General features: G+C 50.8%; 4 protein-coding genes and 1 non-coding gene across 7 annotated transcripts; 1 reads left to right on the forward strand and 4 right to left on the reverse strand.

Annotated features, from left to right (window-relative positions):
- Nucleotides 1-518: 518 nt before the first annotated feature.
- cog6 (component of oligomeric golgi complex 6) lies at nt 519-17744 on the reverse strand. 2 transcript variants are annotated; one of them, XM_077722184.1, is made up of 21 exons: nt 17642-17744; nt 14825-15014; nt 8513-8740; nt 7905-8048; nt 7750-7821; nt 7612-7670; nt 6799-6910; nt 6633-6715; nt 6423-6493; nt 6227-6320; nt 5120-5248; nt 4388-4479; nt 4235-4299; nt 4076-4167; nt 3897-4014; nt 3683-3811; nt 3437-3604; nt 3223-3330; nt 2402-2455; nt 2159-2238; nt 519-1460 (listed from the first exon to the last, which is right to left on the reverse strand). In XM_077722184.1, the coding sequence occupies exons 3-21, from the start codon at nt 8669-8671 to the stop codon at nt 1313-1315; spliced, it is 1977 nt and encodes a 658-aa protein (XP_077578310.1). In that variant the 5' UTR covers nt 8672-8740; nt 14825-15014; nt 17642-17744; the 3' UTR covers nt 519-1312. The 2 variants fall into 2 exon arrangements, with proteins under 2 accessions (XP_077578310.1, XP_077578309.1); XM_077722183.1 differs by lacking the exon at nt 17642-17744 and having other exon boundaries at nt 1288-1460; nt 14825-15079.
- On the forward strand, nt 9411-15900 carry LOC144200208 (LHFPL tetraspan subfamily member 6 protein). The gene is made up of 4 exons (XM_077722195.1): nt 9411-9833; nt 10521-10997; nt 14895-14993; nt 15115-15900. Exons 2-4 carry the CDS (start codon nt 10613-10615, stop codon nt 15231-15233), a joined length of 603 nt encoding a protein of 200 aa, XP_077578321.1. The 5' UTR covers nt 9411-9833; nt 10521-10612; the 3' UTR covers nt 15234-15900.
- Nucleotides 16872-16944, reverse strand: trnak-uuu (transfer RNA lysine (anticodon UUU)). The gene has a single exon. It is a non-coding gene; the product is annotated as a tRNA-Lys (tRNA).
- A 1736-nt stretch (nt 17745-19480) lies between the features above and the next one.
- On the reverse strand, nt 19481-21545 carry lpar6a (lysophosphatidic acid receptor 6a). The gene has a single exon (XM_077722674.1). The coding sequence runs from the start codon at nt 21076-21078 to the stop codon at nt 19969-19971; it is 1110 nt and encodes a 369-aa protein (XP_077578800.1). The 5' UTR covers nt 21079-21545; the 3' UTR covers nt 19481-19968.
- Nucleotides 21546-21792: 247 nt separating this feature from the next.
- rcbtb2 (regulator of chromosome condensation (RCC1) and BTB (POZ) domain containing protein 2) lies at nt 21793-26224 on the reverse strand. Of its 2 annotated transcripts, none has more exons than XM_077722673.1 (11): nt 25937-26224; nt 25099-25236; nt 24630-24780; nt 24390-24556; nt 24171-24329; nt 23997-24104; nt 23773-23915; nt 23111-23301; nt 22887-23013; nt 22550-22820; nt 21793-22344 (listed from the first exon to the last, which is right to left on the reverse strand). In XM_077722673.1, the coding sequence occupies exons 2-11, from the start codon at nt 25222-25224 to the stop codon at nt 22204-22206; spliced, it is 1584 nt and encodes a 527-aa protein (XP_077578799.1). In that variant the 5' UTR covers nt 25225-25236; nt 25937-26224; the 3' UTR covers nt 21793-22203. The 2 variants fall into 2 exon arrangements, with proteins under 2 accessions (XP_077578799.1, XP_077578798.1); XM_077722672.1 differs by having other exon boundaries at nt 21793-22392.
- Nucleotides 26225-26829: the final 605 nt, after the last annotated feature.

Genomic DNA, 26829 nt, shown 5'->3' on the forward strand with positions numbered 1-26829 from the left:
GAGGTTGCGCAGCGTCTGCCGACGGAGACAAAAGAAAGGGAGCGGTTGCCGGTAAACCTGGGATTAAAACGGTAATTATTGCCAGAAGGCTGTTCTTGACCTCCGCGTGCTAGCGAGAGCGTACGCACGCACGCCGGCCGGCGCCTTAGCTAGCGCGCAGGCGTGCTCTTCACGTGTTCAATGAGGTGAAGGGCTAGCGGGGCAAAGGCGATAAGAGCGCTTGGTTACTCAGTAACTGACACACACGCACACACTTGCAATAACAGAGTCCTGACACACACACACACACACACAATTACAGCGGTCCCCTCCCTCCCTCCCTCATTCACATGTAGTACAAACACACAGATACAGCTAAGAAAACAAAACAACACACAATTGTGACTCCCAACGACACCCACTAAAGTACACACCTGTAAACAAGCTCTATTCAAAGAAGCAGCTGCACAATGACAAAAACACACGCTACCGTGCAATGAACGGGGAACGACACACATCACAATAGCAACTCACGCACATTTTCAATGACAATTTTTATGTGTTTTCTTTGAGGCTTTTGTACATCGGTCAAAGGTCAATTCAAGCTTTAAGAGGCTTAAATGTGTCCCAAAACTAGTAGTTGATATACTTTATCTAATGGCGTCTCCCATTGTATGTTAGCCTGAAGCTAAATGTTAGCTCGTGCTTGAGTGCACATTGTGAGTCATTTTGTCGACGCAATAATTGTTGATGAGGCTGCTGGTTTTATTTGTTTTCAGGGAGGGCGGCGGCGGCGGCGATGGCGGCAGGGGTGGGGGCGTGTCGCAATGGACGGCACGCGGGATGACTCACGCGCTCGTTAGCCGTCACGTTCTGGTTCCCCACTGAGGTCCAAACGACGTCACCCTACGAGCGTTTGTCCAAAAGGCGGCAAGTGGCGGCTCGCCAAACAACAACAATTCGCCGTGGGAGGCGGGGCTGGGGCCAAGTTTGGGTGGGAGGAGCCAAAGCAACGTCGCTGGCCTTTTAAGAGTACGTTGGCCAAGATCTCACTTGATGTCTCAGTACATAGAAAAATGTAGGTAGGATTCAAATTTGACAAAAGTAGGCTTTCCCATTTTTGTATTTGTCATGATTTGTTCTGTTTATTTTATTGGCCATCATCCTTTTTCTATATAAAAAATACCTTCATTTTCCCTTCCTTTATGTCATTCAACTGCCAGCTTTTCCCAATATGGGAAGTTTGGGGAAACGAACATAGAGGAAAAGGTCTTACTTCCTGGAGGATAAACGCGGCTTCTTCACTCACATCCCGTCCCGTAGAAGGAGAAGGTCACGACAAAAGGGCCCGGACTTGGTCGGGGGACCTGGGGAGAAGGCGCTCGGGGTCCCGGTAGCCGCCGCCGGGGCCGCTCAGCGCCGCGCGCACCTCGCCGTAGGCCCGGCACACCAGCTCCGTGGACTGGGAGAAGATCTCTTGCCTGTCGGAGGAGAAACAATGGCAGAGTCAGGGTAGCCAGGGTAGGCTGGGCAAGGCGCTCAAGGTCAAGGCAAAACAATAATCAGGCAAACAAAGAATGTAACAGCTACCCCAAGGGTCCATTTTCACATTTGTCCATCTATTGGCCAAGAAAGGGCAAACATAACAGTGAGATTGGCTAATGATGGTCCCATGGGGTCCACCCGCCGGCCCCCAGTTGCTAGCTAGCTCAAATGGAAACCATGACGTACGTTAACGTGGACCAAATATGCGGGGGAAGATCAACTTGTCCCCAGTTGATTCCAACGAATGATAGAATATTTCCCCGGAGAGGAGAGCCGTCCTTTTGCGCCCCTCCGACGGCCCTCCGGCTAAAAGCCCGTCATGGGCGTTATTTGCGCGTCCGCCGGCCGGGCCGCCAGCGACCCTTGGCCGCGGAGAACATTTCGGGGAAACGTGGCCATTGCCGCCGCCGCCGCTGCCGGTGAGAAATGGACCAGAAGCTAATGAATGGCGTCCTGGCCATTAAACCCCCGGGTGTCCATTAATAGAGAACATTAACCCGTGGAACAAAATGCTCCCGCCGCCCCCGCCGCTTCCCGGTAAACGTGACTCACGGATGCGGCTAAAAGCGCACGTCCGCCGAGAGGCGGGGGCGGAGGCGGGGGCCGCGTGCCGGGGAGGGGGCCCTTTACTTACTTGATGGCGGCGCTCAGCAGGAAGTTGAGTTGAGGCATGGACAGGCTGTCGGGCGACGACAGGTAGCGGTCGAACTGGGCCTGTCGGGGAGCAGACATCGCAAAGATTTAGCTTGACAAGCCCCGTGCTTCCAGTTTGTTTGAGGGTTCTGTTGTGGTCTTTGAGTGACTTTGAGGCATTTGGACATCCCATGGCGTTTGTAGCTTTGGCTGGAATTGCGCACGAGATGTGAAAGGCACTCACCATGGCCGTCTTGACGGAAGAGTCGTCCATGCCGGGCAGGAGGGACAAAGAACCCTGAACAAATGGAAATAGGTAGTAACATGTCATTTCTCAACTTCTGCCAAATCGGAGCATTCTCACCAGTCGTTTATTTCAAAAAATATCAAATCAGATTTTGCTTTGTGCTATTGTATTCCTCTCATACTACGTATCGAGTAGTAGTGCCAGGGGGAACCGGACACCTTTTTTAAAATATATATTTGGGTGTATTTTAGTGGTTTGGATGAAATTTAGAAGTAACGATTGACCCGTCCCCACAGAGAGAAAATGACAGAGCGGAAACGTGTCGCAGACGCTCAAAGCCGGAGGGCGCGGCACGCCGTTTTGGGGTCGGGCCACCCGGGGAGACCGTGACGGCGGCGGCGCATCCATCCATCCCTCCCTCCCTCCCGCCTTGACCCGCGCCCACGTCTGGCGGAGCCTTCCACGCCCGGAGGGAAAGCAAAGTATACAAGACGAATGTGGGCCGAGCCGATGGTCGCCGGGGCGACCGCGGCGTCCACAACAACACTGGCTCACGTTGGCAACGCCCAATTCTCCACCGTCGCCCCCTTTTCTAGGTTTTGCCGACTATAAATGGCCTCCCAGAATACACCATATAAAGACAGATAGAAGTGGCACTGGAGTAGAAGGACATTTGTCAGTAGTGTTAACGTAGTCAAATGGAGAATGACCTGATCGATTGGTTTTTGATAAGTATAGCCTTAAAGAAAAAATGAAAGTCCCAGTCAAACTATGCTGCGGTTCCCCGGCGATTGGCAGATCAAAAGAAAAAGAGAAACCTGCTGGGCGCCGTGCTGCTGAACGCAGTTGTAGATGTAGCCCAGGCCGGCCCGGGTCAGCACGTACGACGCCTGCTCGTTGATCAGCGTGTCCAGGTGAGCCTCGATCTGCGGAGACGGAGCAGAAGCCGGGCCATTTTTCACCGCCGTTCAGATTTTCGTCTTTCTTTTTTGCAGGTCATTTTTTTTTTGTGGAGGGGAAACTAACTCCCACCTGGAACTCCAGCATCTCCAACCTCTTGTCGGTGAACTCAAACAGCGCCAGCGTGGTCTTCATCACGTACAGCGAGTTGACCATGTAGGCGGCCATGTCGGCCGTGCCCAGGTTGCTGGCCGACACCGTGCACAGTTGGAGGAGGGGGTCCAGGACGCAAGACAGTACCTGAGAAGAGCCTGACGTCAGGTGGGACAGGGGGGGGGGGGGGGGTGTACAGCCGGGGCAGACCGGGCCAGAGCGCACCTGGGCAAAGTCGGCCCGTCGGGCGTCCGCCGCCACCGACGAGTCGTGAGAGGCCAGGATCTCCCGGAGGAGGGACAGGGTCTGGCTCAGGGAGGCGGTGGGGCCCAAATCGGGGGGAGGCAGCTCCACCTGAGTTGACAAAACAAAAGAATAAGAAGGCCTGACTTGCATGGACTTGTCAAGTTGCTCAAGTCCGTCCTTTGTCTTTCTCTACCTTGCCCATGAGTCTGCTGGCGTGCAGGCTGAGGCTGTTGAAGAACATCTTCTTGCTCAGCACGTGCATCTCCTCCATGGTCATCAGCAGCGAGGCCACGCCGGTTCCCACGATGGAACTACGCCAGGAGGCTCGCCATAAGAATCAATCCAAGGAAAAAAAAAAACGGAGATACCCACCTTATGGTGCAGTGGTAGAACTGGAGCAGGTTGGACAGCTTGTAAAGCAGTACGGCGCCCGGCTCCGACACCATCACCTGTTCGATGCGGACCTGCAAGGTGGACAGTGACGTTGGCGCCCGCCCGCTCGCCCGCCATTGCCATCGGAGGCCCACTCACTTTTAGAGGGCGGCACACGCCTTCCGTAATGTGTCCCAGGACTTCTCGTGTGTCGTCCTCCACGCCTGGGGGTGGAAAAAGAGGCCATTTAAAAAAAAAAAAAAGATGTAATCCCGCAAATAATTAAAAGCATTGGAGGCATGTCGAGCCTACCTGGGACCGACACTTGCTTGAGCAGCGCCTCCAGGTGCTCCTTCTCGGAGGCGGTGGCTTGGTGGAGCCAGGCCAGCATGTCTCCCACGTACCTACAAACGGAAGAACAATCCGTCAAAATCATCCAAATGACATTGAAGGACACTTAGGAATAGTGGCCTTTCAAAATGTCACCCGGAAACGCTGCCAGTGTCTTTTGCCGTTTCCTATTATAGACTATTTCTTTGGATGCGGCGGTGTTGAAAGAGCCAACGGCCCAACCGGCGGGAGCTCTTTCCAAGCCACCGGGAAGAAAACGAGCGGCAATCATGTTTCAAAATGCGCAGCGTATTGCCCGTTACGTAAGTATGGCCAAGACGACAACACGGCGGGAGCGCAATGGCTTAGCGTGCGTGCGCGTGTGTGTGCGTCGTGTGCTTTGGAGGCGGCGGGAAACAAGACGTTGTTCCCGGAAGGGCCGATGCCTCCGACCGACTAACTAAAGGCCAGCGCTCGCTCATTCGGAGAAAATCACCCGGCGGGCCGCCGGGGTCCCGCCGGATAAACGCCGCCGCCCCGAGTCACTTGCCCACCAACCAACCTTGGAGAAAAGTGAAAAAAAAACCAGACGGACAGCTGCTCTTTTTGGGAAAAGCAACAAAATCACGATTCATGCATTCATTTCAACAACAAAAAAATATTTTTTTTTCTTTGTTTGGACGTCATCCCCTTCATTTTTATCAATAGAATTACCTCATGGGGTCGTGCGAGTGCATCTCGATGGGCCTGGGGGTCCCGCCCGGTCCCCCGCGCGTCAGGGCGTCGATGAAGCCACGCACCACGGCGTTCCGGCGCGACGTCCCGAACTCGTCCAGGGTGTACCTGCTCGGAAAAGGGAGACCAATAAACAAATCTTCTCCCAGTTCAAACAGATTGGCCGTGTCCGTAATTAGGGTTCCTTGATTGATTGCAATGGCATTCAACTTCAAATCGTTATTGTCCGGAACGTGATCCATCATTATTGGCAATTTGAATTATTATCATTAAAATAGGACATTTTTCCAAGGAATGATTTTATCCTATCACTATATCTTAGGACCGCATATTTTATCTTAACGCTATAACGTAGGATCGCACAGTTCCGTCGGTAATGTCGTTTTCCCACAACCTTTTTATTTTTGGTTGTCGTCACATTTGGACGATATCACCTTCTTATTCTTTCTTGTTGACTTAATGTGTGGTATATTTACGTGTGGGAAGCGGCTGTGTTTTCCCACACGGGAGGTCGCCGGTGAAAGTAACGGGGCGCCGTTTCCACCAGACTTTTGTCAGACTAAACAGCAGATAGCGCTATCGGGGACAGGCCTACCCTGACCTGACTTGGAGAGAAAAGCGGGCCAGCTCTGCTTCCACTAAGCCAGCGGGAATGTTGCCCGTCAAACAAAACACGCGCACACACACACACACGCGAGCGTGAGAAATGTTGCTCCGGCCGTGAATGACACACCGAGTAGACTTCCGAGGCACGAGATGGCCTAATGGCCATGGGAGGACATTTTGTGCATTTCTCTGTATTCATTCAAGAACAAATGGAATATAGTTTGCGTTTTGACTTGGATTTCCTAGCGTTATTATTAGAGTCAAAGCCGCCGTGCCCTTCAGAAACGTAGCAAAAAGAAAAAAAATATGAAATGTGATAGCCCATGTTTTCTCCACCTTTGAGTGGCACGAATTAAAACCGAAGTTGAGTGAATTCCGTCCAAAAAAAAATTATAAATGAATACATTTCGAGGCTGGCGCGACACTTCCCCCTGGCGTTCATTTTGGAGAATTGCAAGAGAACTTCGTTGCTTTCCTTACTTGTAAAGGATAGGGCGCTCTTGGAGGGCTTCCATGGCTTGGGTCAACGTGGGGGTGACGTCACACGTCTCCTGGGTAAGACTTCGGCATTCGTCTGAGGATTTTAGAGGGGAAACAATTTGCACCATCACCATTTGCCATACGGCCGCCGGGTATTGGAAGAAATTCATCACTTTGAAGCGGGAGGCTTACTTACTCTGAGCCCAGCGGTAGAGTTGCTCGTAAGCCGCCTCCTGCAACACGGCCATCTGCTCCATGATCTCCAGCCTGCGTGAACAATATGTGTGAAGCGCCATCCCGCCGCCAACGTCAACAGACTTGTGGCCAGCTCTCCCGGGGCGGCCATGTTGCTTCGGGGCCTTTTCAACGGCAGCCAATCAAATCAATCAAGGGTGTCGTCTACTACCCGGCAGTTTGCTGTTTGGTCCGCAGCAGTACTTTGACGTCTTCGTGAATTTGCTTCACTCGATGAAGTGCTTTGAAAAAGTCCTGTGTGGAAAAAAAAAAAATATATATATATAAAAGACATACAGATAACGACGGCAGCGAGACGTGAAATGGAGCGCGGGTACCTCCGTCACGGCTCCGTCTCCGGCGCCCCGGAGCGTGCTCGTCTCCTCCTTGGTCAACTGAAACTTGGCCAGGAAGGCCTGAGCGACTTGGGCGCGAACTTCCAAACGGTGGCTGAAATGGAAATTAGCACATTCAATTCCGCCCGCCCAGCGGGTGGCGCTAAACTAAAACCAGCTTCAAGGCTTCCGAAAATAGGAGAGGGCACCACAAAGGGGGGGGGATTAAATAGAGGGAGGGGTGGATTATTGGAAGCTGTCGGGCTGCGATAGGGCGATGGTCGCCACGGCAACAAGCCCGTCTCACACCGGGAAGTCGTGTCTGGACAACGGCTTTTCAAATAGGACCAAATCCCAGAAAAGAAATACTTCTTCCACTTCTACTATCTATTGAAAGACTCATTCCTACGTACGTTTTGAGGAAGTGGAAACGGATTGACATGGTAGGGCCAGGAAGGTTTTGGCGTGTGCCTGTGGGAATTGGCACCCCATGTCGAGGTCGCTGGCTCGCCGCTTTAGACAAGAGGGCCCAAAATGTCCTGCTAGCATGAGGAATGGGCCGGGATTTCAAAGTAGGGATAGCAACTTCTTGCCATGCAGAAATGATCCATACTTGACACGGGTAGCCAATTCGGGGGAACAAGTACGTCAAATGCATCATTAAAAGTCAATGTTATTGTTTTCAGTTTTCTTGTGCCTTCCTCTCCTCAGAAGTAACCCAAAAAAATAATGAAGAAACCTAGAAAATTATTGTTGTTTTTTTTTTAAGTTGAATTTGCTTCGATTTGTAGTCATTTATCATGGGTGGGTACTCACTTTTCTCCTTGAAGCTTGTTGGTTTTCACAATCAAGTCTTGAGTCTGCTCTTTGGCGGCCTGAAATGGTCCAGGATGAGAGACAATCAATGAAAGGATAAGGCAAATGGCTCAAATCGGCAAGAAGAAGCGTCCGCACCTTCAACCTGCCGGTCATCTCTGCGCAGCACGCGCTCATGGCTTGGACGTCCTCATTGACGTTCTCCAGTTCCTGCGGTGGGGAAAAAAAGGGGGGGGGGGGGTTAAATCAGACGGCACAAACACAGCACGGGAATGTCAGCGTGCGTCCATTACGTCGATGACGTCCTTAAATATGCGCGCAAAGTCCTCGTTGATGGCCAGGCTCCGCCGCTCGATGTCGCCGCGCAGGTTCCTCCGCGTCCGCAGGCTGTTCTCGGAGAAGAACTCCGACAGGGCCGTCAGGGCCTCCAGCATCTCCTGTGGAGTTTATTTAACATCGACAAATCAACGACGACAGTGGTCACGGGTTAGACTTGTAATGTTGTTTAAAAACAATATCCCAGTTTGATAAAAGGTATCTACAGTTACACGCAAAAAAACAAATAAATAAATAAAAGGCAAGAAATGCAAAACCCAGAAAATTGCAATAAAAAAGTCCCCGAAAACCGAGAAATTAGTGCCAGCCATTTTAATGTACGTATATTATAAATAAACAGGTGTGTTCGATGTATCTTGATTTGCCACATTTTGTAGATTATACAAACAGAATATAAACATGAATATATGTACTACATGAATATAAAACACTGTGCATTCTTGTCGTGATATATTTGTTCAATAATGACAGTTGGGCATTAGTGAAATATTATAACGAAGACGAAGAGATGACGAATTAGCCACAGCTAGCTCGTTTAGCAACCTAGCCGGACTCGGAAAAATACCTTGTCATTGTCAAGGCGCGTCTCTAGAATTTTATTCAGCTTCCTCGACAGTGGGTTGTTAGGCTGAGATGTCCCGTTTGTGCTTTGTGTCAGAGATGAAGAAAAAGAAGTAGAGGAAGAAGAGCTATCGGTCGCCATTTCTACTTTAGCGTCCGCCATTGCTAGCTTCTTCCTACTCCACGTCAACTGCGTTTGTTGTGGTCCGTCCGGGTTTGACTTCCGGTTAAACTGTGAGCAAAGCAAAACAGTTCTGCTTCTCAATCATTGAAGTTTACATCTTTGAAACTAAGCATAATCATTTCGAAATAGATTAACAATCGAGAGTTATACAATGGATTAGAATTTTTAATCAGCAATTTCCCACATGCTGAGTAAACTTGATGGTAGTACTAATAATTTTATTGTATAACACGGTGATGTAACAGAGGGGTAATCCACATTTTTATGTATGTATAGTTAAAGAAGTATTAATAATATGTTGCCATGGTTGCATTAATTAATTTTGATTTACATGAACATCGTTGCGTGTTTATAGTGTTACATAATGCCATGATGTAACTGAGAGGTAATCTCTTTTTAATTTTTCATAGCAGAAAATAAATATCCTGAGCAACAACAAAGTGAATAATCATAAAAACACGTTGAAACGCGATCATATTTATGGAGATAATTTAAACCGTTTTGCCTTTAAGTATGATGAATAAAAATTCAAGCGTGAAAATACAGCCGATATTTCCAATTCACTTAAACTGGTAGGACGGCTTGTGAATTGAAAAACGGCAAGAGTGTATGCATAAATCGTAATGAATCACAGAAAATGACAGGAAATCAACCCGCGTGCTCACACGAAGGAGAATTTCAAAGGAGAAAAGAGCAAAACACGGATTTGACAGCATGAGTAAAATTGTTCCGAGGTGTCCCTGAACGCCACGCGGGGCGTTCACGTCCGGCTCTGGCGTCGGCCCTGCCCCTGGGTTGGGATTGTCGTGATTGATGGTCATTTCACCTCCCTAGAGGCGACCAGACGAAGCTCGTCTGCTCTTCGAGGGCGATTTTTTTCCCCCGTCACTCTTGCGCTATCTTTTCCGTGCGCGACTTCCTTCGCCCCGATCGCCTTTCTTATTTAATCGTCGTCGGTGGGACCGATGAAGACTAACTGAAAATCTCAGCGTCTCACCGAAGGATTGTCTTTTTTTCCCCCTTCTTTTTTTTCCGGAGTGGGGGGCGGCGATTTTGGAAAAGTTTTCAGCGGCGGCCGCTCGTCGAGTCGACCGACGGACGCCGACTCGAGGCGCACTTTATTCCGGCGCTCTCCCGACATGTAAGCCCGTTTTGCCGTCTTTCCTGATCTTCATTTGATATTGTTTATTAACATTCCGACGGTGTGAGCACTGCGATAAGTCAGCGATGAATCAATTCTTCCACGCGGGGGGCTCACGCGGGGGGCTGGCTGGGCCGGCTGGGCTGACTGGGGTGGTCTCTGGCGTGGGTGGGTGACAAACAACCACTTTATGCGCTGTGAAACTGGATTGCATTTGATTTATTGATGGATTTACGACGGACTAATGAAGTTTCTTCCAGTGACGTGAGCGATGTTTTTTTTAATTATTACCAATGGATTAGCGCTTTATTACCACAAGCGTCAATATTTGTAAAAACAAATCGAAGCGCAGAAGTGCTCACAGAATAGACTTATTACTGTTCATAAATTAAGTAAGCGGAGAAGCCAATAACTAATGAGGGTGATGTTGTTTTGCTGGGAATGATCCCACTCAAAATGTATTGTATTGTTCGAGTTGGTTTGGTATACTGACCAATGACTAGTAATCTAAGCGACGACCAGGGACGTAACCCACTAGTTGCGGATGAAGCAGTCACGTGTGATGGCTAGATGGACAAATGAATTTGAATGTATTAATGATTGAACCCTTTTGATGCCTTTTGTGGAAATGTACGTTGCGCCAACTTGGCCAACTTGGCCAACTGATGGAATGTGGTGTTTTGACAGGGCCCGTCCGTCGGCCAGGAGGTGAAGACGTCCCTCTGTCCGACTCCCTCGACTTTCTCGGACCGTCCGACGCTCCTCCCCGGGCGGGCATCATGACGTCCAGTCTGACGTGCGTGGGCGCGGCGTGGGCGCTGCTGTCCCTGGCGTGCGCGGCGGCCTCCTGCGTGGGCTTCTTCATGCCCTACTGGCTGCTGGGCTCCCAGATGGACAAGCCGGTGTCCTTCGGGACCTTCCGCCGGTGCTCGTACCCGGTGCGCGACGAGGAGCGGCGGGCCACCGTCATGCTGGAGCAGTGCGGCCGCTACGCCTCCTTCCACGCCATCCCCAGCCTGGAGTGGCGCATCTGCACGGTGGTGACCGGCGTGGGCTGCGGCCTCCTCCTGCTGGTGGCGCTCACCGCCCTCATGGGATGCTGCGTCTCCGAGCTCATCTCGCGGACCGTCGGTCGCGTGGCCGGGGGACTCCAGTTTGTCGGAGGTGAGTGGGGAAAAACGCCACTTCCTCGCGAGTCCCAATTAGGAGGCCGTGGAATGACCAGAACAAACTGCCAAATGACCGGCGTGCGACAGGTCGCGCTGCCACATCCCTCGGTCGTATTCTGGCGCTGGCCGCTGTTGTTTTTCTCCCGAACGCCGGTCCGTGTGGTAGCGAGCGTCAGGTTCGCCGCCGTCTGCGGCCAGAAAGCCAAACGTGTCTTTTTTTGGCCGCGGCGGCACACACACACGGACGGACGGATACGGGGGCGCTGTTTGTTGACATGGGTCGAGCGGGACCGCCGGCTCCCGGGGGCCCCTCTGTGGAAGTCTGGCTTTTGCGGCCCGCTTTTAGTACCTCCCCTCCCATTAACTGGGCGACGCTCGCCGGAATTCCGCGGTCGGCCGCCGCCGCTGGGAAAAGTGACAGCGTGACAGCTCGTGGGCAGATTTGAGGCTGGACAAAAGGAGCGGGCGGGTCTGGTTTCCTGTGGCCGAGATGAATCCGCATTCCAACGTTTGCTGGCTGCGCTCGGTGGCCGCCGTTGACGGACGTCCGTCCGATGAAAAGGGCGAGGAATTGGGCGTTGAATTTTTCAATGACTGGGTGAACAGAAATTGAGGCAGGCGGGAAATCGGAGGCCATGACTGCCCTTTTTTCTGCAACGCTTTTGCTCCAAAATGTCTTGTGTGTGACTAATCCAACCGCCAGGGACGGATTAAAAAGAAGAAGAAAAAAGGAAGGAAGATTCCTGACTTGGATTAGTAGTTGGTAGGGATTGAGATGGCCATCGGGGGTCTGGCTTCGTCTTTTCTGGTGAAACACATCCGATTAAAACCCTACACTTCAAAAATCAATAGCAAAATGACACTTTGGAATAATCTTCTCGTGGATTTTGGGTCACTTCCTCATCGCTTCTGTCCATTTTGGTGGCATGGCCGAATCTGTTTTAGCTGACTTCCTGGACCATTTGCTTTGTCGGTTGGGTATACGTATTTGTATTTGTGCCAGCTTGGTACATTTTGGATCATTTCCTAGTCCTTGGCGAGCGCTTCCAGCTGGCCGGGAAGGAAACAGGACAAGGAAAGCAAAGGATACGGCGTGCCAAAGACCCCTTGGCGCCGGCCCTCGGCGCCCGGGGCCCTTTGGCGGCGGCGCTTGGACGGCGCTCCATCTGGCTGGCGCTTTCAGCCACCAATCTTTCTTGTTGTGGCATCGAGGGGGAAAGCGTGGCCGCATTTCATTCATTCATTTTGAATTGAATTCTGAGTCGCGGGGGGTGCTGGAGCCTATCCCAGCGGAGCACACCATGACCATATGAAGCCTGCAACCCTCACCGCTGCGTGCGTGCGCTGAGGAATGCTGGGAATTTCTGCTGCATATCTGGGTCGCTGAACACACACACATGGACATTTGGCACTATTTCAAGTGAATGGACAAAGTTCCAAAGTTGTTTATCGTAACACACAAACTACGTTTTGGCAAAATTGTAAACACAGAAAGGACAAATTGTTAAAACAAAATACAGAAAATGACATTGATAATGAATCAATAGATCTCCAAATGGGTTCCTTATGTTGACATGTGTCAAAGATGATGGATTTCTATTTGTTTCTAATTGAGGGAATTTGGTTATGTGGGAGCGCAAAATGGGCCGTCTCTATTTAGACCAAAAGATTCTTTTTTTTTCCCGGTTGGCCCGCTTACGACGAGTGACGGGAGCTTTGCTTTTTATCTAACTATTTATTTATGTATTTGTTCCCCCATCCATGAAGCGGCATCAAAGAGGAACGCCCGCCCGCCCGCCAGCCGCCATAATAAGCGCCGCCACGCCAAACCCCCGTCTATCTCGTTAGCGCCGAGCGACAATCCTCGCCGGCTTTTGGCACTATTTTTATTATGACAAGGCAGAGTCCCGATTTTTGGGAAGTCCGAATTTGGATTTCTTGTCAGAATGTGGACAGATTCAAGTCAACGTTGGGTCCATTTTTGTACCGAAAGATGACAGTTGGCATTATTGTCCAAGCAGAGCCACACGTCACAACATGGCTTTGCCACCAGCGTGTGATTTTTAGCAGTCGGTGGCAAAAACAAAGAAGGGAACGTTCAAACATTGCAGGCTGGCCAATGACAGAGCAACGGTACTCACCACCACGGACAATTTACACTGCTAAATTAGCCCAGCATGTGTATTTTTGGGGAGGTGGGAGTACCCAATTTATCAAGGGCAATTCTGGCCGTTCCATCCATCTATTGAGCATTCCGTTAAATGGATTGGTGGCCTGGGAATGCCCCCCCCCCCTTCCCTTTTCTCGCCTTCCCGCTAAAGTGAAGGTCACCCCGTCCCACGCTTGGCGGCTCCCGCCAGCGCTTTCCCCTCCCCCTTCCCGCCGCCACGCTAGAAAAAGCCAGAAACGCGACGGGACTCGATTCTCAACGAGATCGGCGGGAGGGCGGGGCTTAATCTCCACCACGTTTCAGCTGTCAAAAAAGCTGAAATTGAAAGAATAATAATAATAATAAGAGAAATTCATGCTATGATTCGTAGGAAATGATCCATGAATAGAGAATATTGACGCTTTTCCCCTTTTCAAAAGGAACATTTTAAATGCGTTGACACGCACCATACGTCGACAAAGTGGAAGCAAACAACTCGGCGCCAACAAATAGGAAATATCATGCCATGATTTTTCATCTGATACTTGGTGGAAACAAGGGCGAGAAAAGAAAAAGGAGGCATATTGTCACGTAAGGTGGGAAAGGGGAGCCGATAACGGCGGCGTGCTATCATATCATATCTCCCCAGTGATGGCTGGTGTGGTGGGGAATGAAAAGGGCGTCATGCTCCGATACGTGGGAAGAAGATTGAAAGCAAATAGCGGGGGGGGGGGGCTGTTCTTTTGGCCGCCGCCACCGCCACCGCCATTGAAATTCACGCCGCCTTTTGTTCCGCTTTCTATCAACGCGCTATTTCATTTCTATAGAGCGGAATTTTTTCATTTCTATGGAGCGGAATTTCAACTCCTTGGCGGCCGTCCACACTTTTTAATCCGTGGAAAAAACCAAAAAGGCCAGATTAAAAGGAGGAAAAGTGCCCCCATTAGAAGACCGTGCCAACCTCTAAAAACATAACGTTTAATGCAAAAAACTAAAGAAGGACAAACGCGACAAATGGCCATTGGGCATGGAATTGCGAGCTGGTGGCCATCTTGGGTGGGTCAAGCGGCCTTTGGGAAAGGAAATGAGCAATTATTTCTCTACTTTTATGGGCATCAGTGCAACACTAGTTCAAAATGTCTTGTTTTCTTTTTGTACCCAAAGTAAAACTACTTTAAAAAGGCTCAAGATCAAAGAAGACCCCCCGCCCGCCCCCAACTCCATGACTATATAACCAAGCGCGTCTCCTTTCCAAATTTCTACTTTGAGGCCAGCGTCAAAAAAAATGAAAGCCGCCGGAGAATTGGCTGGAAATCCTCTGGCAACCCACCCCCACACACACACACACACACGTTCTCCCGTTACGTAACATCATCAGACGGGGTTTTGATTGAAATTGGCTGCCGTAACGAGCCCACGAGCAGCCTGATCACAATGAATATTTAACAAGATGGCGGCGCCTTCAGAAACTGGGCAAAACATTTGTTCTTGCTCGCTACAATGGCTTCACTGTGTGTGTGTGTGTGTGTGTGTGCGGGAGAGAGGCTTTTTTTTATTCTTGCATCCAAAAATCAACATGGCCTTCCATTTGGAGAGTTGGGACAAAAACGTTTTTGTTCGTCGGGACGACAAATGACGAGCGTCACGTGAACATTATAAAAAAACACGTTTACCTTGAAAGTGGGTGACCCGTCGGGATGGGTCGCCCCGGGGATAACCGCTTGCCCTTTCCCGCTTTTGCAGGTCTGCTGATCGGCTCGGGCTGCGCGCTTTACCCGCTGGGCTGGGACAGCGAGGAAGTGCAGCAGACGTGCGGCAACGCCTCGGACCAGTTTCAACTGGGTGAGACCACGCCCACCTCACCTGCAAACGCCAAATAAGTCATTGTTAACATTTGGGACTAGCATCCAAAATGGCGGCGGCGGCGGCGGCGTTTATTTGATTTGATTTTTTTTTTCTTCAGGTTCCTGCCAGATGGGATGGGCCTACTACTGCACGGGCGCCGGGGCGGCCGGCGCCATGTTGCTCTGCACCTGCTTGTCGTGCTTTGCCGGCAAGAAGCAGAAGCGCTACCCCTACTGACGTGCCCAAAGCTAGCCGACTAGCATGGGCTAGGGAGCTAGGACCAAGCGCAAAGGCGCTTTGGTAATGCAACACTTTGGAGTGCACGTGGAGTGTTTTGAGACGTCCACATTTTAGAGCACGGTTTGGCCATGACTGCTAGTTCATTATTTATCCTCTTAATTGGCCCTTTTAATCATCTATTATAAATGTATTCATCTGTATAGAAACGGCGGCCCACGCTGACGGGGGAAAAAAAACACCTCCCAGAGTCTCAAAGTTATGAAATTGTGGGCAATATTGCGAGAGGAACGTCATTTATTATCTGCCATTCCTCCTATTTGATAGGACTTTGTACAAAGCAGTATTATGGGAGCCACAAACACAGATAAAAACGGTCCCAAAATGATCCAAGTTGGACTATTACGATTTTATCTTTTATTATAAGATGAATGAATGAGTGGACCAACTTCTTACGCTTTATTTAACCACGTCTGTGTCCTTTTGTGAAGTGATACAAATAGTAATAACCACTCCAAAATGCAATAACAAAAAAAAAGTATCCTATACGTACGTATATATGTTGTGTACCATATGTATTTTCCTTCATAATGGCACGCTTTGTGGTGTTTTTGTATTGGCTCTCCTTTTGGATGTTTTTATAAATAAACGTTGACGGAAAACTGGACATTGTTGAAGAGATTTTTTTTTTCCCACGACCTCTCGGGGGCCGGACCGCGGGAAACTCTGCCCCCTTCGCCATCCTTTTTTTTTTTTTTTTTTTAACAAGGCCTATCCCGGTCGGGGTCGCGGGGTGACGGAGCCCGTCCCCAGCTGACCTCGGGCCAAAAAGGGACCGGTCGCCAATCAGTCAGCACTCGCACCGGGGGAATCGAACCCACTCAAGTCAGCAAAATAAAGCACTTGCATTGCGATTGGACGATTTTCATTCTATTCATTAAAAAAAAGAATTATTTGTTGTGGCTCCTGTAAAAAAAAAGCCTGTTTATTCCCCTGCTGTCGCGCTTGTGTGAAAACAGGAAGAAAATGAAGGTGGGGGTGTCGGCCAGCCCACCGTGTTCAACACCTGCTCATTTATTTCCGCCTGCCGTGTTGACGGATATTCTCTAGCTCCGTTCTTTTGTGGCTCCCGGTCTTTGCGAGATCATCTTTGCCATCTTTGCCCTCCAGAGCACGGCAACATATTGAATTATTTATAGACGTGCTATTTGCGGCCGGCCGGACGCCACGAGGCCTCTTGGGACTGGTCGTCAAGCGACACTTGTTGACTGGAAAACGGCGACGGACGGATCTTTCAATTTGGATGCGGCCAGCGGCTTCTCTGAAGTGTGGGGATAAGGAGCTTGGCCCGGTTACGCCCGCCCACCTACTGCTTTCCCAACGGCCCGAAGAGTCAACAGGGAACAAGCGGTCTTTCCCCAAAACACGAGCAATTCGTAAGACTAGCTAACCTCAACAAGTCGACCTAACTCATTTACTGCCATTGATGGGATTGAGGTCCAATCCATTTTGCCTCGGGGGCTCGTTCATTCAAAATCATAATTCTGGGAATGAAGGTGGGTAAATATAACGCCATTCGTGTCAGTGGTGAAATATAATGTATTCGTATTCTTTTAAAACAAAGGAAGAAGAAAGTATCGCCCGAACAGGGACTTGAACCCTGGACCCTCAGATTAAAAGTCTGATGCTCTACCGACTGAGCTATCCGGGCTCTGACATCCCGCCGGCGAAGAGTATTTATAAAACAAATAATCACAAACCCGTAGATTATGGTAAGATTTTTTTGGGGCGATACTATTACTTATTTTTACAAACATTAACGCTTAGAAACAACCACGACTACACTAATCTTGCGTACTTTCAATCTTTACGGAGCTGTCTCACTACAGGGCTGGACACGCTAAATTGTTATTAATGACGAATGATTGACGTATTCATTAGCTTGATCGATTTGATAGCAAATATGCCTGCTTGTTACAATCGCGCATTTAAAAACAAAAATCACAAACGACGGACTACGTATACTATATGTAAATGTAATGCTCATATGCCGTCTTGTGGAGAAGCGGGGAACTTCACAATCTACGTCATCCTATCACGAAAGTAGCCAGCAGCACATTCAGTGACGAAAAGCCAACGTTTCTTGCCTAAATAACACAAAACACGTTTGTTCCACAAATATTGAACTCTTTTTACTCCGCTCCTCGGACTCCCGAGCACAAAGACATTAGTAAGGGTGGTCTTTCGGTCGAGATTTATACTAGTCACGTTGGTAAGTGGCATTTACGCACGCAGGAATGACAATTTAACGCCCCAAATGGATGTAAAACGTGCACATAAAACTGTCAAACACCAAAGCGTAAATAAACATTTTAGCAAGGCGATAGTATTACAAACAGGTGCCTTACCTTCAGAAATGAGCGCAAAATATAAGGCAGGATGGCGCCAGCACGTGGAAAGAAAGGGAATCGACGTCAGCAGTCGAGGGAGAAAATGCAATTAACACAAGATGAAGCACACCTGGGGGCACAGTTATAGGAGGCCACCAGTTGACCAAGTTATGGAGGAGCTACATTAGTGTCTATAACTATCATTCACTCAAAAAGAAAAATAAAGTCAAGACTACAAAAATGCTCTTGATGACTTTTCTGTCTTTGAAAAAAATGTTTTTTCCAGTTTGAAGCACCTTTGCACTTTTACCTCATTAGCGGGGACAAAATGAACGTTCCTCCACTTCAAATTGGATTGAATGCCCACTTCATTTCACGGGAAAAGCCCGAAAAGAGTCAGGCAGCACTGAAAGAGTTACCAAAAAACTATGCGAAGACGCTGTTTGCTTTTGTCCAAACGGCCGCCGTGGAACATCTGGTGCCGTATCTTCCCTGGGGGAGGTCATAAACAAAGCATCTTTTACATATACAAGCCTTATCTCATCATTCCGACCTTCCCCTCCCCCTAACGCCAAGACGCATTCTCTCCGCACTTTGCTGGAATTCTTGGGCGCGTCGAGCGGCGACGCGGGGCTATCTCGCTTCCGCGCGGGGGGGGGTCGTGTTTTGCCCGACAAGGCCTTTGGGTTAAATATGGTGAAGCCCCCCGGCTCCCGCTGCGACGTGACCAGGAAATGCCTGCTATTGGGCATGTGAGATAGCGCCACCGCCATGGCAACAACTGGCCCGTTTGTTATTATCCCATTTTCTTTCAGCTCCAGATAGCGGTTCCCGTATGTGGCGTTTGCCCATAGCGTGCCCATTTGTCGAAGGATCTGGCCGTTGAGTTTTTGCTTGATTTCAATGTAACTCTGCTGATGTGGGATGTAACAATGTAATTTTGTGAAAAAAGAAGCGGATTGGCTGCTAATCCATTTGAAGCGGAAGGGATGGCAGCCAATGGACATTGTGCCATGGACAATGGAAGCCTGAGAAGGCCGCAGACGCAGCAAAAAGACCAGACGCCATGTCAGGAAGTGGGCCGGTTGCTAAATGAGAAGCAGCGCCGGGCTAATAAGCGCAAGGTATGAGAAGCAGGTCACAGGTCACGCGTTACTACACGGTTCCTCCCCCGCCTCCCCCTCCTTCCCCTCACTCACTCCCGACTGAAAAATGTGAGCAGGCTGGGAGCACATTAGCGTTAGCATCAGTATCAGGGCTGGGAACTTCCCCATAGCGTGCAATTTGCCACACAAGGCTCACCATTTTCACACAAAGTGAGGATTCGCGGCTTAGGAAATCAATATGCGATCCAACTGGCAAAAGGAGAAAAAAAGACAATAAACATGGGCTATAAGATGGGTATAAACACAAAATGCATGTATTTATGGATGATATGACTCAAGTTTCTATGAGTAAACATAACATTGAGGCACGCCATTGGTTTGTTTTGACAACAGCATTTTGCCCTCCGAAGCCCCGCCCTCCAAAACAGAACCTTCTCCAAAGAACTTCCCCATGGAGCAAAATTGGTGTAGCCGTTCCAAATGGCCATGTGCGTGCACCTTGGCCATGTTCAAGAATAGCCGAAATGGCCAATGACGCCAGGCCAGCAACGTCTCAAATAAAGTGTGAGTGGCGTGTGTGTGCTTTGACTGAAATGTTGCACAAAACTTCCGCACAGGAAGTTGGCACTCCCCGAGGCCCGCGCCAGACGGCCACTTCCTCAGTGTCCGGCTGCGCCCATCCACATAAAAGTTCAAAGCGATTGGACGTGTATAAAATGTTCAATGATTTGGAAAAAAACAAAAGAACAAATAAGACACCTCCTCTCACTTTATTTTTTTAAATGGACATTAAAGTGAGCCACCACAAAAGATATTAGTAAAAAAGTACTACTGCAAACTAAAACTAGCCAGTGTAAACAGAAGAGGCGCAGCACCATATTAGCATGGCTATTTTTTTTTGCTATAATGTCAAAAGATCTCCTCATAGTTGGACTTTTAGGACGGCTGTAAGTAGGCTAGCACTATATAATTCACACTCAATTTACTAAGTTTGATAACGGCGTGTTGCTACTTTCAATGGGATTATTCAAGTGCCAGTGGGAGGCTTTACCAAAAGATAATCAACGTTGGATGGGAACATCTGCCAGTGCGTTAAAACAAACAAAACAAACATAAAAGATCCAACGTGGCCAAGGTGCAGCTTCCCGCCAATGACCCCCCGTCCATTTGAGCTGGTCAAAGTTTTGGAGTTAAATCCCGCTCCAGCCAGATCCAAGCTCGATTCCACGGAGCCCCGGGTCACACGGACGACTCGTCCCGCGACGCCCGGCCCTCGGGCTCGGCGTCCCCGCGGCGCAGCGGGACGGCGGCTCCGGAGCGCGGCGTTTCGGATGACTTGGCGTCCCAGGGGCGGGCGGGCGTCCCCGCCGCGGACCTCCGCCTCATGGAGTTCTGGAAGGTCTCGGAGGTGAAGTAGTAGACCATGGGGTCCAGGCAGCAGTTGGAGACGGCCAGGCACAGCGCCACGGGGTAGACGGCGCGCACCACCCACTCGGCCGGGCACCCCCGCAGGGTCGTGGTGCGCACCAGCGAGTAGAAGACCAGGTTGACGTTGTAAGGCACGAAACAGAAGCAGAAGATGCCCAGGTGCACGGCGATCATGCGCAAGACCTTGGCCCGCTCGGGCGCGCCCACGGCGTGGCCGGGGCGCCGCAGGGTGCGCAGCACCCGCAGCGAGCAGCCCACGTTGAGCAGCAGCGGGATGACGAAGCCCACCGTCTCTATGAAGATGACCACCTTGGACAGGTGCGACTTCCACTGCTTGGCCGAGAAGTTCTCGAAGCAGAAGGTGGTGGCGGCGACGCCGGCGGTGGCGGCTGCGTCGTCGTCCCCCCGCCGGCGCTGGTGCGAGGTGGTGTCCAACAGGAAACCCGTGGGCAGGCTGACCGACAGCACCAGCGCCCAGACGGCGGCGCACAGCAGCCGGGCGTGGCGGCGGGTGCGCAGCGCCCGCGAGCGCAGCGGGTGCACGATGGCCAGGAAGCGGTCCACGCTGATGCAGGTCAGGAAGAGGATGCTGCCGTACATGTTGGTGTAGAAGAGCGACACGGAAAGCTGGCACAGCACGCGGCCGAAGGGCCAACTGCCGTTGACAAAGTAGAAGACGCGCAGCGGCAGCGTGAAGACGAAGAGCAGGTCCGACGCCGCCAGGTTCATCATGTAGGTGGTGGTCTCGTTGCGCAGCTTCAGCGAGCAGGCCAGCACGTACACGGCCACCGCGTTGGTGATCAGGCCCACCACGAAGACGGCGCTGAACACCGTGGCGTACAGCGGGTACTTGAAGCCGTCGTTTTTGCCGCAGCTCCCGTTGCCCGCCGCCGCCGTCGTCGCCTCGCTGCCGTTCCACATTGGGATTGGAGTGGCCGGGGGGTCGTCTCACTTCTCCGAGAGCCACCTGTCCGGGGCTGGTTTATTCCGCACCCGGCGCGGGGGCATCTCCCGAGGGAGGGGCGAGTCCCCTGGCCCTGGACGCTTTGGCCCACGTGGACTCCAGAAGAAGAATTGACCGTTGGGGCGCCCTCTTCTTAGCCTTTCAAGCGCCGGCCTGAACTCTCCCGGGCCTGGAAGAAGCTCCGAGCCGCAAGTGACCTTTGGCCCAAAAGCATCTGGAAAACATCACAGCCATGTCTCGAGGACCCAAGCAACGATGAGCGGCTGGCCAAACCGAGGCCGGGCCCGGTGCCTCTGGGTCGGAGAGTGACCCGATTAGGGGGCCGGCGGGACGATGGCCTGGGAAAAAGTGGCCGTCGGGCCGCACTCACTCGTCGGCCGGAACTGTGGCGGCGGTCGGCTACTTGTTTGTGGCGCGCTCTGGCTCTCCCCTTCTTTTTGTAGTGGGTCGGGGCTGGAGGCGCTTCCCCGGCCGGGCCCCTCCCCCTCTCCCTTTGTCCGCGCCCACCCACAGCCAGAACAAATGGAGCACGTGGACACGGCCCAGCCGCTAAGATGGCTAGTAGTAGTAGTAGTTTTTTTCCCCAAATGAAACTTTTAAACTAAAACAAAGAGGGTGTTTTGATCGTTTGATATTTATGGATGCAACCTTGTAGTCAACGGCAGCCACGCTCAATATGTCATCATCTTTAATAAAGTCCATGATATCACAGTGCAAAGTGCAAAACAAGTGTCAGTATACAGTAAGATTTGCAACTCCCATGCCATGCTACAGTATTTACAAACAATTGCCTGGTGGTTAAAAAGGATATTTTCCCCCCCCGTGGCAATCAACAATGTCCTAAAGTCACGGACGGCCAAAGACATCCAATCCGTTTGAAAGAGGAAGGGCCGGCAACCGTAGCGTGAAAGAATAAGTGGCCGTCTAGAGCCGGCCTTCCCGTAAACCATCTTTGGCGCTAGCCGGACGCTCGCCGTGGGTGGGCGGGCTACGGATGACACGTAGCGTGGCCGACTCCACGGAGACGCAGAACCACCTTCTTGGATCGGGGACCGTCTGACTTTGGGTCTAGGACGGGGGCGTCAGTTCCGGAAGGCCCCGTGACGGCTGGCTTTGCTGATAAAGTTCTTGAGCAGCTCGTGGTCCATCTCACGGAAGGCTTGGGTCTGGGTGACCGAGGTCAGGTGGTTGACGCAGTACTTGAAGCAGAATTCTTCCAGGTCCTGAAAAAGACGCAGCCGGTGATTTCCTCCCTCCGCCGGCAGCCGTGGCTGCCACACAAAAACATTTGGAGAGCCATCTCATTTGGAGACATCCCCAAAAGCACCTTCCGGGGACAATAATTAGCATGGCTGTCGGCAAAATCGCCAGAGGTTCCATTAAAAAAAAAAAAAAAAACGACTCATCGAGCATCCACCGCTATCTTACCCACGCGTCGTACTTGACGGCGGCCGAGAGCAAGGTGACGGCGTTCTCCTCGCAGATTCCCCGCTTGATGGTCTCCTGGCACAGCCTCTTGAGTCTCCTCTCTCGGTAAAAGGTGGCCAAGTCCAGCAGGCCCACGGCGTCCTCGGGCGGCAGGTTGATGGAATCCGTGTACAGGTACTCCAGGAAGGCTCGGTAGACCAGGAAGGGGAACTGTTGGATTTCGATGGTGTCCTCGTCCGTTTCGTTCAGCAGCGTGCGGAAATGTTCGCACCTGACGGACAATCCTCTTGAAATGTTTTGCCGTATTCAACAATGCTAGTCATTGTGTGCTTTTTACCTTATCTTCAGCAGGGCTTTGTGCACGTGAATGGACTTGCCGTCCACCAGGAACTTCAGGTCGGAGATCTCCGGGCTGTCAAACTCCTTTTTCAGCGACTGGGCCACGGTCAGGTGGTCGTCGCCGTCTGCGGCGGCGTCCGAGAGTCGGGCCCGGTCAAGACCCGGTCAGGACCCCGTCAGGACCCCGTCAGGACCCGGTCGAGACCCCGTCAGGGGACTCACCCACGGCCAGGAGACGCCACGTGACGGCGGGCGTGGCGAAGCAGGCAAAGACGTCGTCGGTGCAGTTGAAGTGCGTGACGTGGGGGTTGCTGACCACCTGGCCGCGACACTGGCCCCACATCAGCACCTGGCCGCTCTGCGTCTTGGCGGCCGACGTGTGGCTGGTGTGGCACGCCGCCACCTCCACGATCCTGCAACCCAGCCGGGTCATTCCTCTACATTTTTCCCATCAATAATGAGCGGCAAGCAACAAACACTATATGGTGTTTTTTTCGAGAATTGATAGCCAATTGAAAGTTGGAGTATGGTGACCGCACTAGCGATGAAAGCCTAGGCTAGGGAAAAGTGGGCGGTCCTCGAGGCCTGTGCTGTTGCAGCTTTTGTGGTCCGAGCGCTCCAAGAAAGAGAGTTGAAAGCCAGCAGCGGGGGTTGGGCCGCCTGCTCAAATCACCAGCAGCTGACGCCAATCCACTGATTGCACTTGTGTCACACTAGTATTGTGGAAAGCTTTCCACTTTAGAAGTTGAAACCAAAGCCAATGAAGACAAAGGGAAGGAAACAAGTACTATTCATGGATCAACACTTGCAAGATTTCACTTCTCCCTCCCTATTCAAATGTCACAAGACGGCAACACATCCGAGCCAATCACAAATGAGTGTACCTCTCTTTGTCCGTGCTGATGAGCGTGGCCAGAGAGTAATTGTTCTTACTGCCCGTGCCCAGCTGACCGTACGAGTTGGCCCCCCACGTGTAAATGTAGCCGTCGTCCGTCAGGGCTAGCGTGTGGGCGTAGCCGCAGGCCACCTGGAAGGCCACAAGGGGGCAAGAAGTGGGTTTTTTGCGCGCCGGCCGACGACGTCACGAGCCGCCGCCGCCGCCGCTTACCTGGACGACCTTGACTCCCTGGAGAGCCGCGACCCTGCACGGGGTCTGCTGGTTGCCGGTGTTGCCCAAACCCAGCTGGCCGTTGCAATTGTAGCCCCAACCGTAGATCTGAAAAGGGAGGGACGGTTCAACTTTTTGAGGTGAAATTCCGGAGCCGAATTGGCTCAGCGTTACCTCTCCGTTGTCCAACACGGCCATGGAGCAGAGCTGTCCGCAGGCGATGTTGACCACCACTTTGCTCTGCAGGCAACTGCTGACCCGGCGAGGCGTGGGCTGGTTGGCGGTGGAGCCCGAGCCCACCTGGCCCGAGTTGTTGTAGCCCCACGCGTAAACCTGCGGGTCCAAGTGCATGCTCCACGGAAATGCTCCACGTCGGGAGGGCCGAGTCCGTACCTCTCCTTCCGCGGTGAGCGCGATGGTGTGGTGAGAACCGCAGGCCACTTCGCTGATCCTCTTGTTCTGCAGGTTGGTGGAGACCAGGGCGGGGATCAACCCGTGGATGGTGGTCCCGTTGCCCAGCTGACTGTAGCCGTTGTGGCCCCACGCGTACACTTCGCCATCTGGCTCAACGGGGAGGAGTGGCGCCGTGAGTGACCCACCTCATTTGCCTTCCGTAGCGAGCACTTAGCTCACCCGAAGTGGCCACGACCACGTGCGGTCCGGTCCCGTAGCTGAGGGAAACGATCTTCTTCCCGCAGAGTAAATCGATCCTGCGCGGCTCGATGGTGCTCTGAAGGTCACCCAAGCCTAAGCAGCTGCTGCTGTTGGTGCCCAGCGCAAACACCTGATGTGGTATCAAAAAAATGGTGTTAGTAAGAAGATTTTGGAGCAAGCTCATTTGGCAGTTTCATTACAAAAGTGTTACAGGTGACAGAAAATAAGTCAGATGTGCCCCAAACTCAACCGAGAGTTGGACGGAAATGCACCACGGGGGTGATTAAGCTTCTCAAATGAGGTTTTCCCCGCGCTTTGGGCAAAGGAGCAAGAAGGAGCCGCTCTCTTTCAGCTCGGTCTAGAATTAGGAGCCGGCGGCTAAAGATAGCGCCCTTCCGTGCGCTTAGCTCCGCCCCCGCTCTGAAATCCGCGGACTGAGCGGCGTTACCTCGTCGTTGACGGTGACATAGAGGGCCTCGTTGGCGCCGCTTCCGAAAACGCAAGCCTGCCGGATGAGACAGAGTTCCTCAGGCGGGAGGAGGGCAAACATTGGCCATTTCCCCACGTCCAGCATGCCACTCGCTCACTTGGTTGATGCACAAAAAGAGAGGAAAGAAAAAGTTAGCCACGAAAGACAAACTTCATCCAAAGTGTACTAGTACGCTGCAAAGTTTGTTTCACTAATGTATACATGTAAATCAAATCCATTTCAACTGTCAAGGATGGCCTTGAGTGATCATGTTTGCCATTGACGCTGATAGACGTCAAATCCAGGTTGATAGGGATATTCCTTTGCGCAAGTATCAATAAACAATTATTTGTTTTGGATTCAGAAATGTATTGCCATGGGTTAAATTTAATTTTGCACTCCTAAATAGTAATGGATGGTTCATGTGACAATGAAGTTAGGTGGCATCCAAAATGCTATAGAATATTTTTCCGAGTATCGATATCGACTTGAACATTTTCATACCGTAACGAAAGTAGTCGTAGTTACTACTGTTTAGAACACTTTGCATTTTGGCCCTCCCTATGGTGGGTTTGGGAAAGCACAATACTTTTTTTTAAATCATATTGAAAATAAATTATATTAAGAGGTAGAAGTCAAAAGGAAATTGGAGGCGTCAAGAAAACAGAACTTGTTTTTCTTTAAAAGTAAAATGGCTGGTTCACTGTGAGCTTTCCAAGTGGCATTAGCCCGTTGGCTCGTAATGCTAAGCTAAAAACAACGCCGAACCAAGCACATTATTGTCGGGTGTGTTTTTTTTCTTTAGCGCTACAGTTACCTGGCTCGTTGACTAGCAGAATGACGATATAGTTGATCAGAGACGCCGATTATAAATGTACATAAAATGGTCCCAGTTAACTGCACTTTTGGCAGTTCAAGAAGACGTCAGATTAGCTTCGTCAGATCCTTCCGGCATCATGAGGGTGCGTTTAGAAGCATTTCGTAATTTGCCATGAGATAGTCGGCCGTAAAAAGCGAAGAGTAATTTAAGGGGGAAACCCCTATAGAAATACGACATGCGACTAGCGACACGTTGACATCTTAAGACTCAATTTTGATACATTTGCGTGGCGCATTACTTCCGTCATCACGGCGGTGTGTTCGAAGACGTCAAGGGGTTTATAAAACCCAGAAAAGACCCTTAACAAATCCTACCCTTTCTAGCACAATAGTTTTTGAGTCAAAAATATAGTAATTATAGAGTGACAATTACCTAAACAAGCAAGAGGAATTTAGGAAATCCGCTATAATACAATTGAATGATTTCAATGTTTCTGCATTGCCTTGATGGAAACGTAGACCTCCCCAACATGTCTGCCACGCACGCATACCAGTTAACTCATTGGATGCCAATGAGTTTAATAATGACATATGTTCACATTAGTTTAGTTGACGTCAAATCCTTTTGAACTGGGAGTGTGATTGTGTCAACTCATTGGCTGCCGCTGATGGTGATACAAGCGTAGCTCATAACACCAAAAAAAAAAATCATTTATAAATGAGTTATTACTCGTGGAAACATTCTCTTTTGGCTGTCTACTGTCCCACATTAAATGGATTGGACGTCTCCCGACGTCAATGACAGCCATTCTAGTGCAATTCATTTGAAAGGCAAATTGAAGCAAATATAGTGAGCGCTTTCCAAATGTCGGTTTCGTTTATTGTGCACCT

Source organism: Stigmatopora nigra, chromosome 8 (assembly GCF_051989575.1).
Source record: "Stigmatopora nigra isolate UIUO_SnigA chromosome 8, RoL_Snig_1.1, whole genome shotgun sequence".
In the NCBI taxonomy this organism is placed as follows: Eukaryota; Metazoa; Chordata; class Actinopteri; order Syngnathiformes; family Syngnathidae; genus Stigmatopora; species Stigmatopora nigra.

Bases quoted from the DNA above. Each gene is read 5' to 3' on its own strand.
- cog6 (XM_077722184.1), bottom strand. From the start codon at position 8,671: ATGGCGGACGCTAAAGTAGAAATGGCGACCGATAGCTCTTCTTCCTCT. The intron at 6,321-6,422 runs GTAAGTAAGCCT...TAAAATCCTCAG, and splicing joins ACTCTACCGCTGGGCTCAGA to ACGAATGCCGAAGTCTTACC. The intron at 3,812-3,896 runs GTAGAGAAAGAC...TTGTCAACTCAG, and splicing joins CCAGCAGACTCATGGGCAAG to GTGGAGCTGCCTCCCCCCGA.
- LOC144200208 (XM_077722195.1), top strand. From the start codon at position 10,613: ATGACGTCCAGTCTGACGTGCGTGGGCGCGGCGTGGGCGCTGCTGTCC. The intron at 10,998-14,894 runs GTGAGTGGGGAA...CCGCTTTTGCAG, and splicing joins GGGACTCCAGTTTGTCGGAG to GTCTGCTGATCGGCTCGGGC. The intron at 14,994-15,114 runs GTGAGACCACGC...TTTTTTCTTCAG, and splicing joins CTCGGACCAGTTTCAACTGG to GTTCCTGCCAGATGGGATGG.
- lpar6a (XM_077722674.1), bottom strand. From the start codon at position 21,078: ATGTGGAACGGCAGCGAGGCGACGACGGCGGCGGCGGGCAACGGGAGC.
- rcbtb2 (XM_077722672.1), bottom strand. From the start codon at position 25,224: ATGCTGGACGTGGGGAAATGGCCAATGTTTGCCCTCCTCCCGCCTGAG. The intron at 24,781-25,098 runs GTAACGCCGCTC...ATACCACATCAG, and splicing joins ATGTCACCGTCAACGACGAG to GTGTTTGCGCTGGGCACCAA. The intron at 22,393-22,549 runs GTAAGATAGCGG...TTTGTGTGGCAG, and splicing joins CCGTCAAGTACGACGCGTGG to CCACGGCTGCCGGCGGAGGG.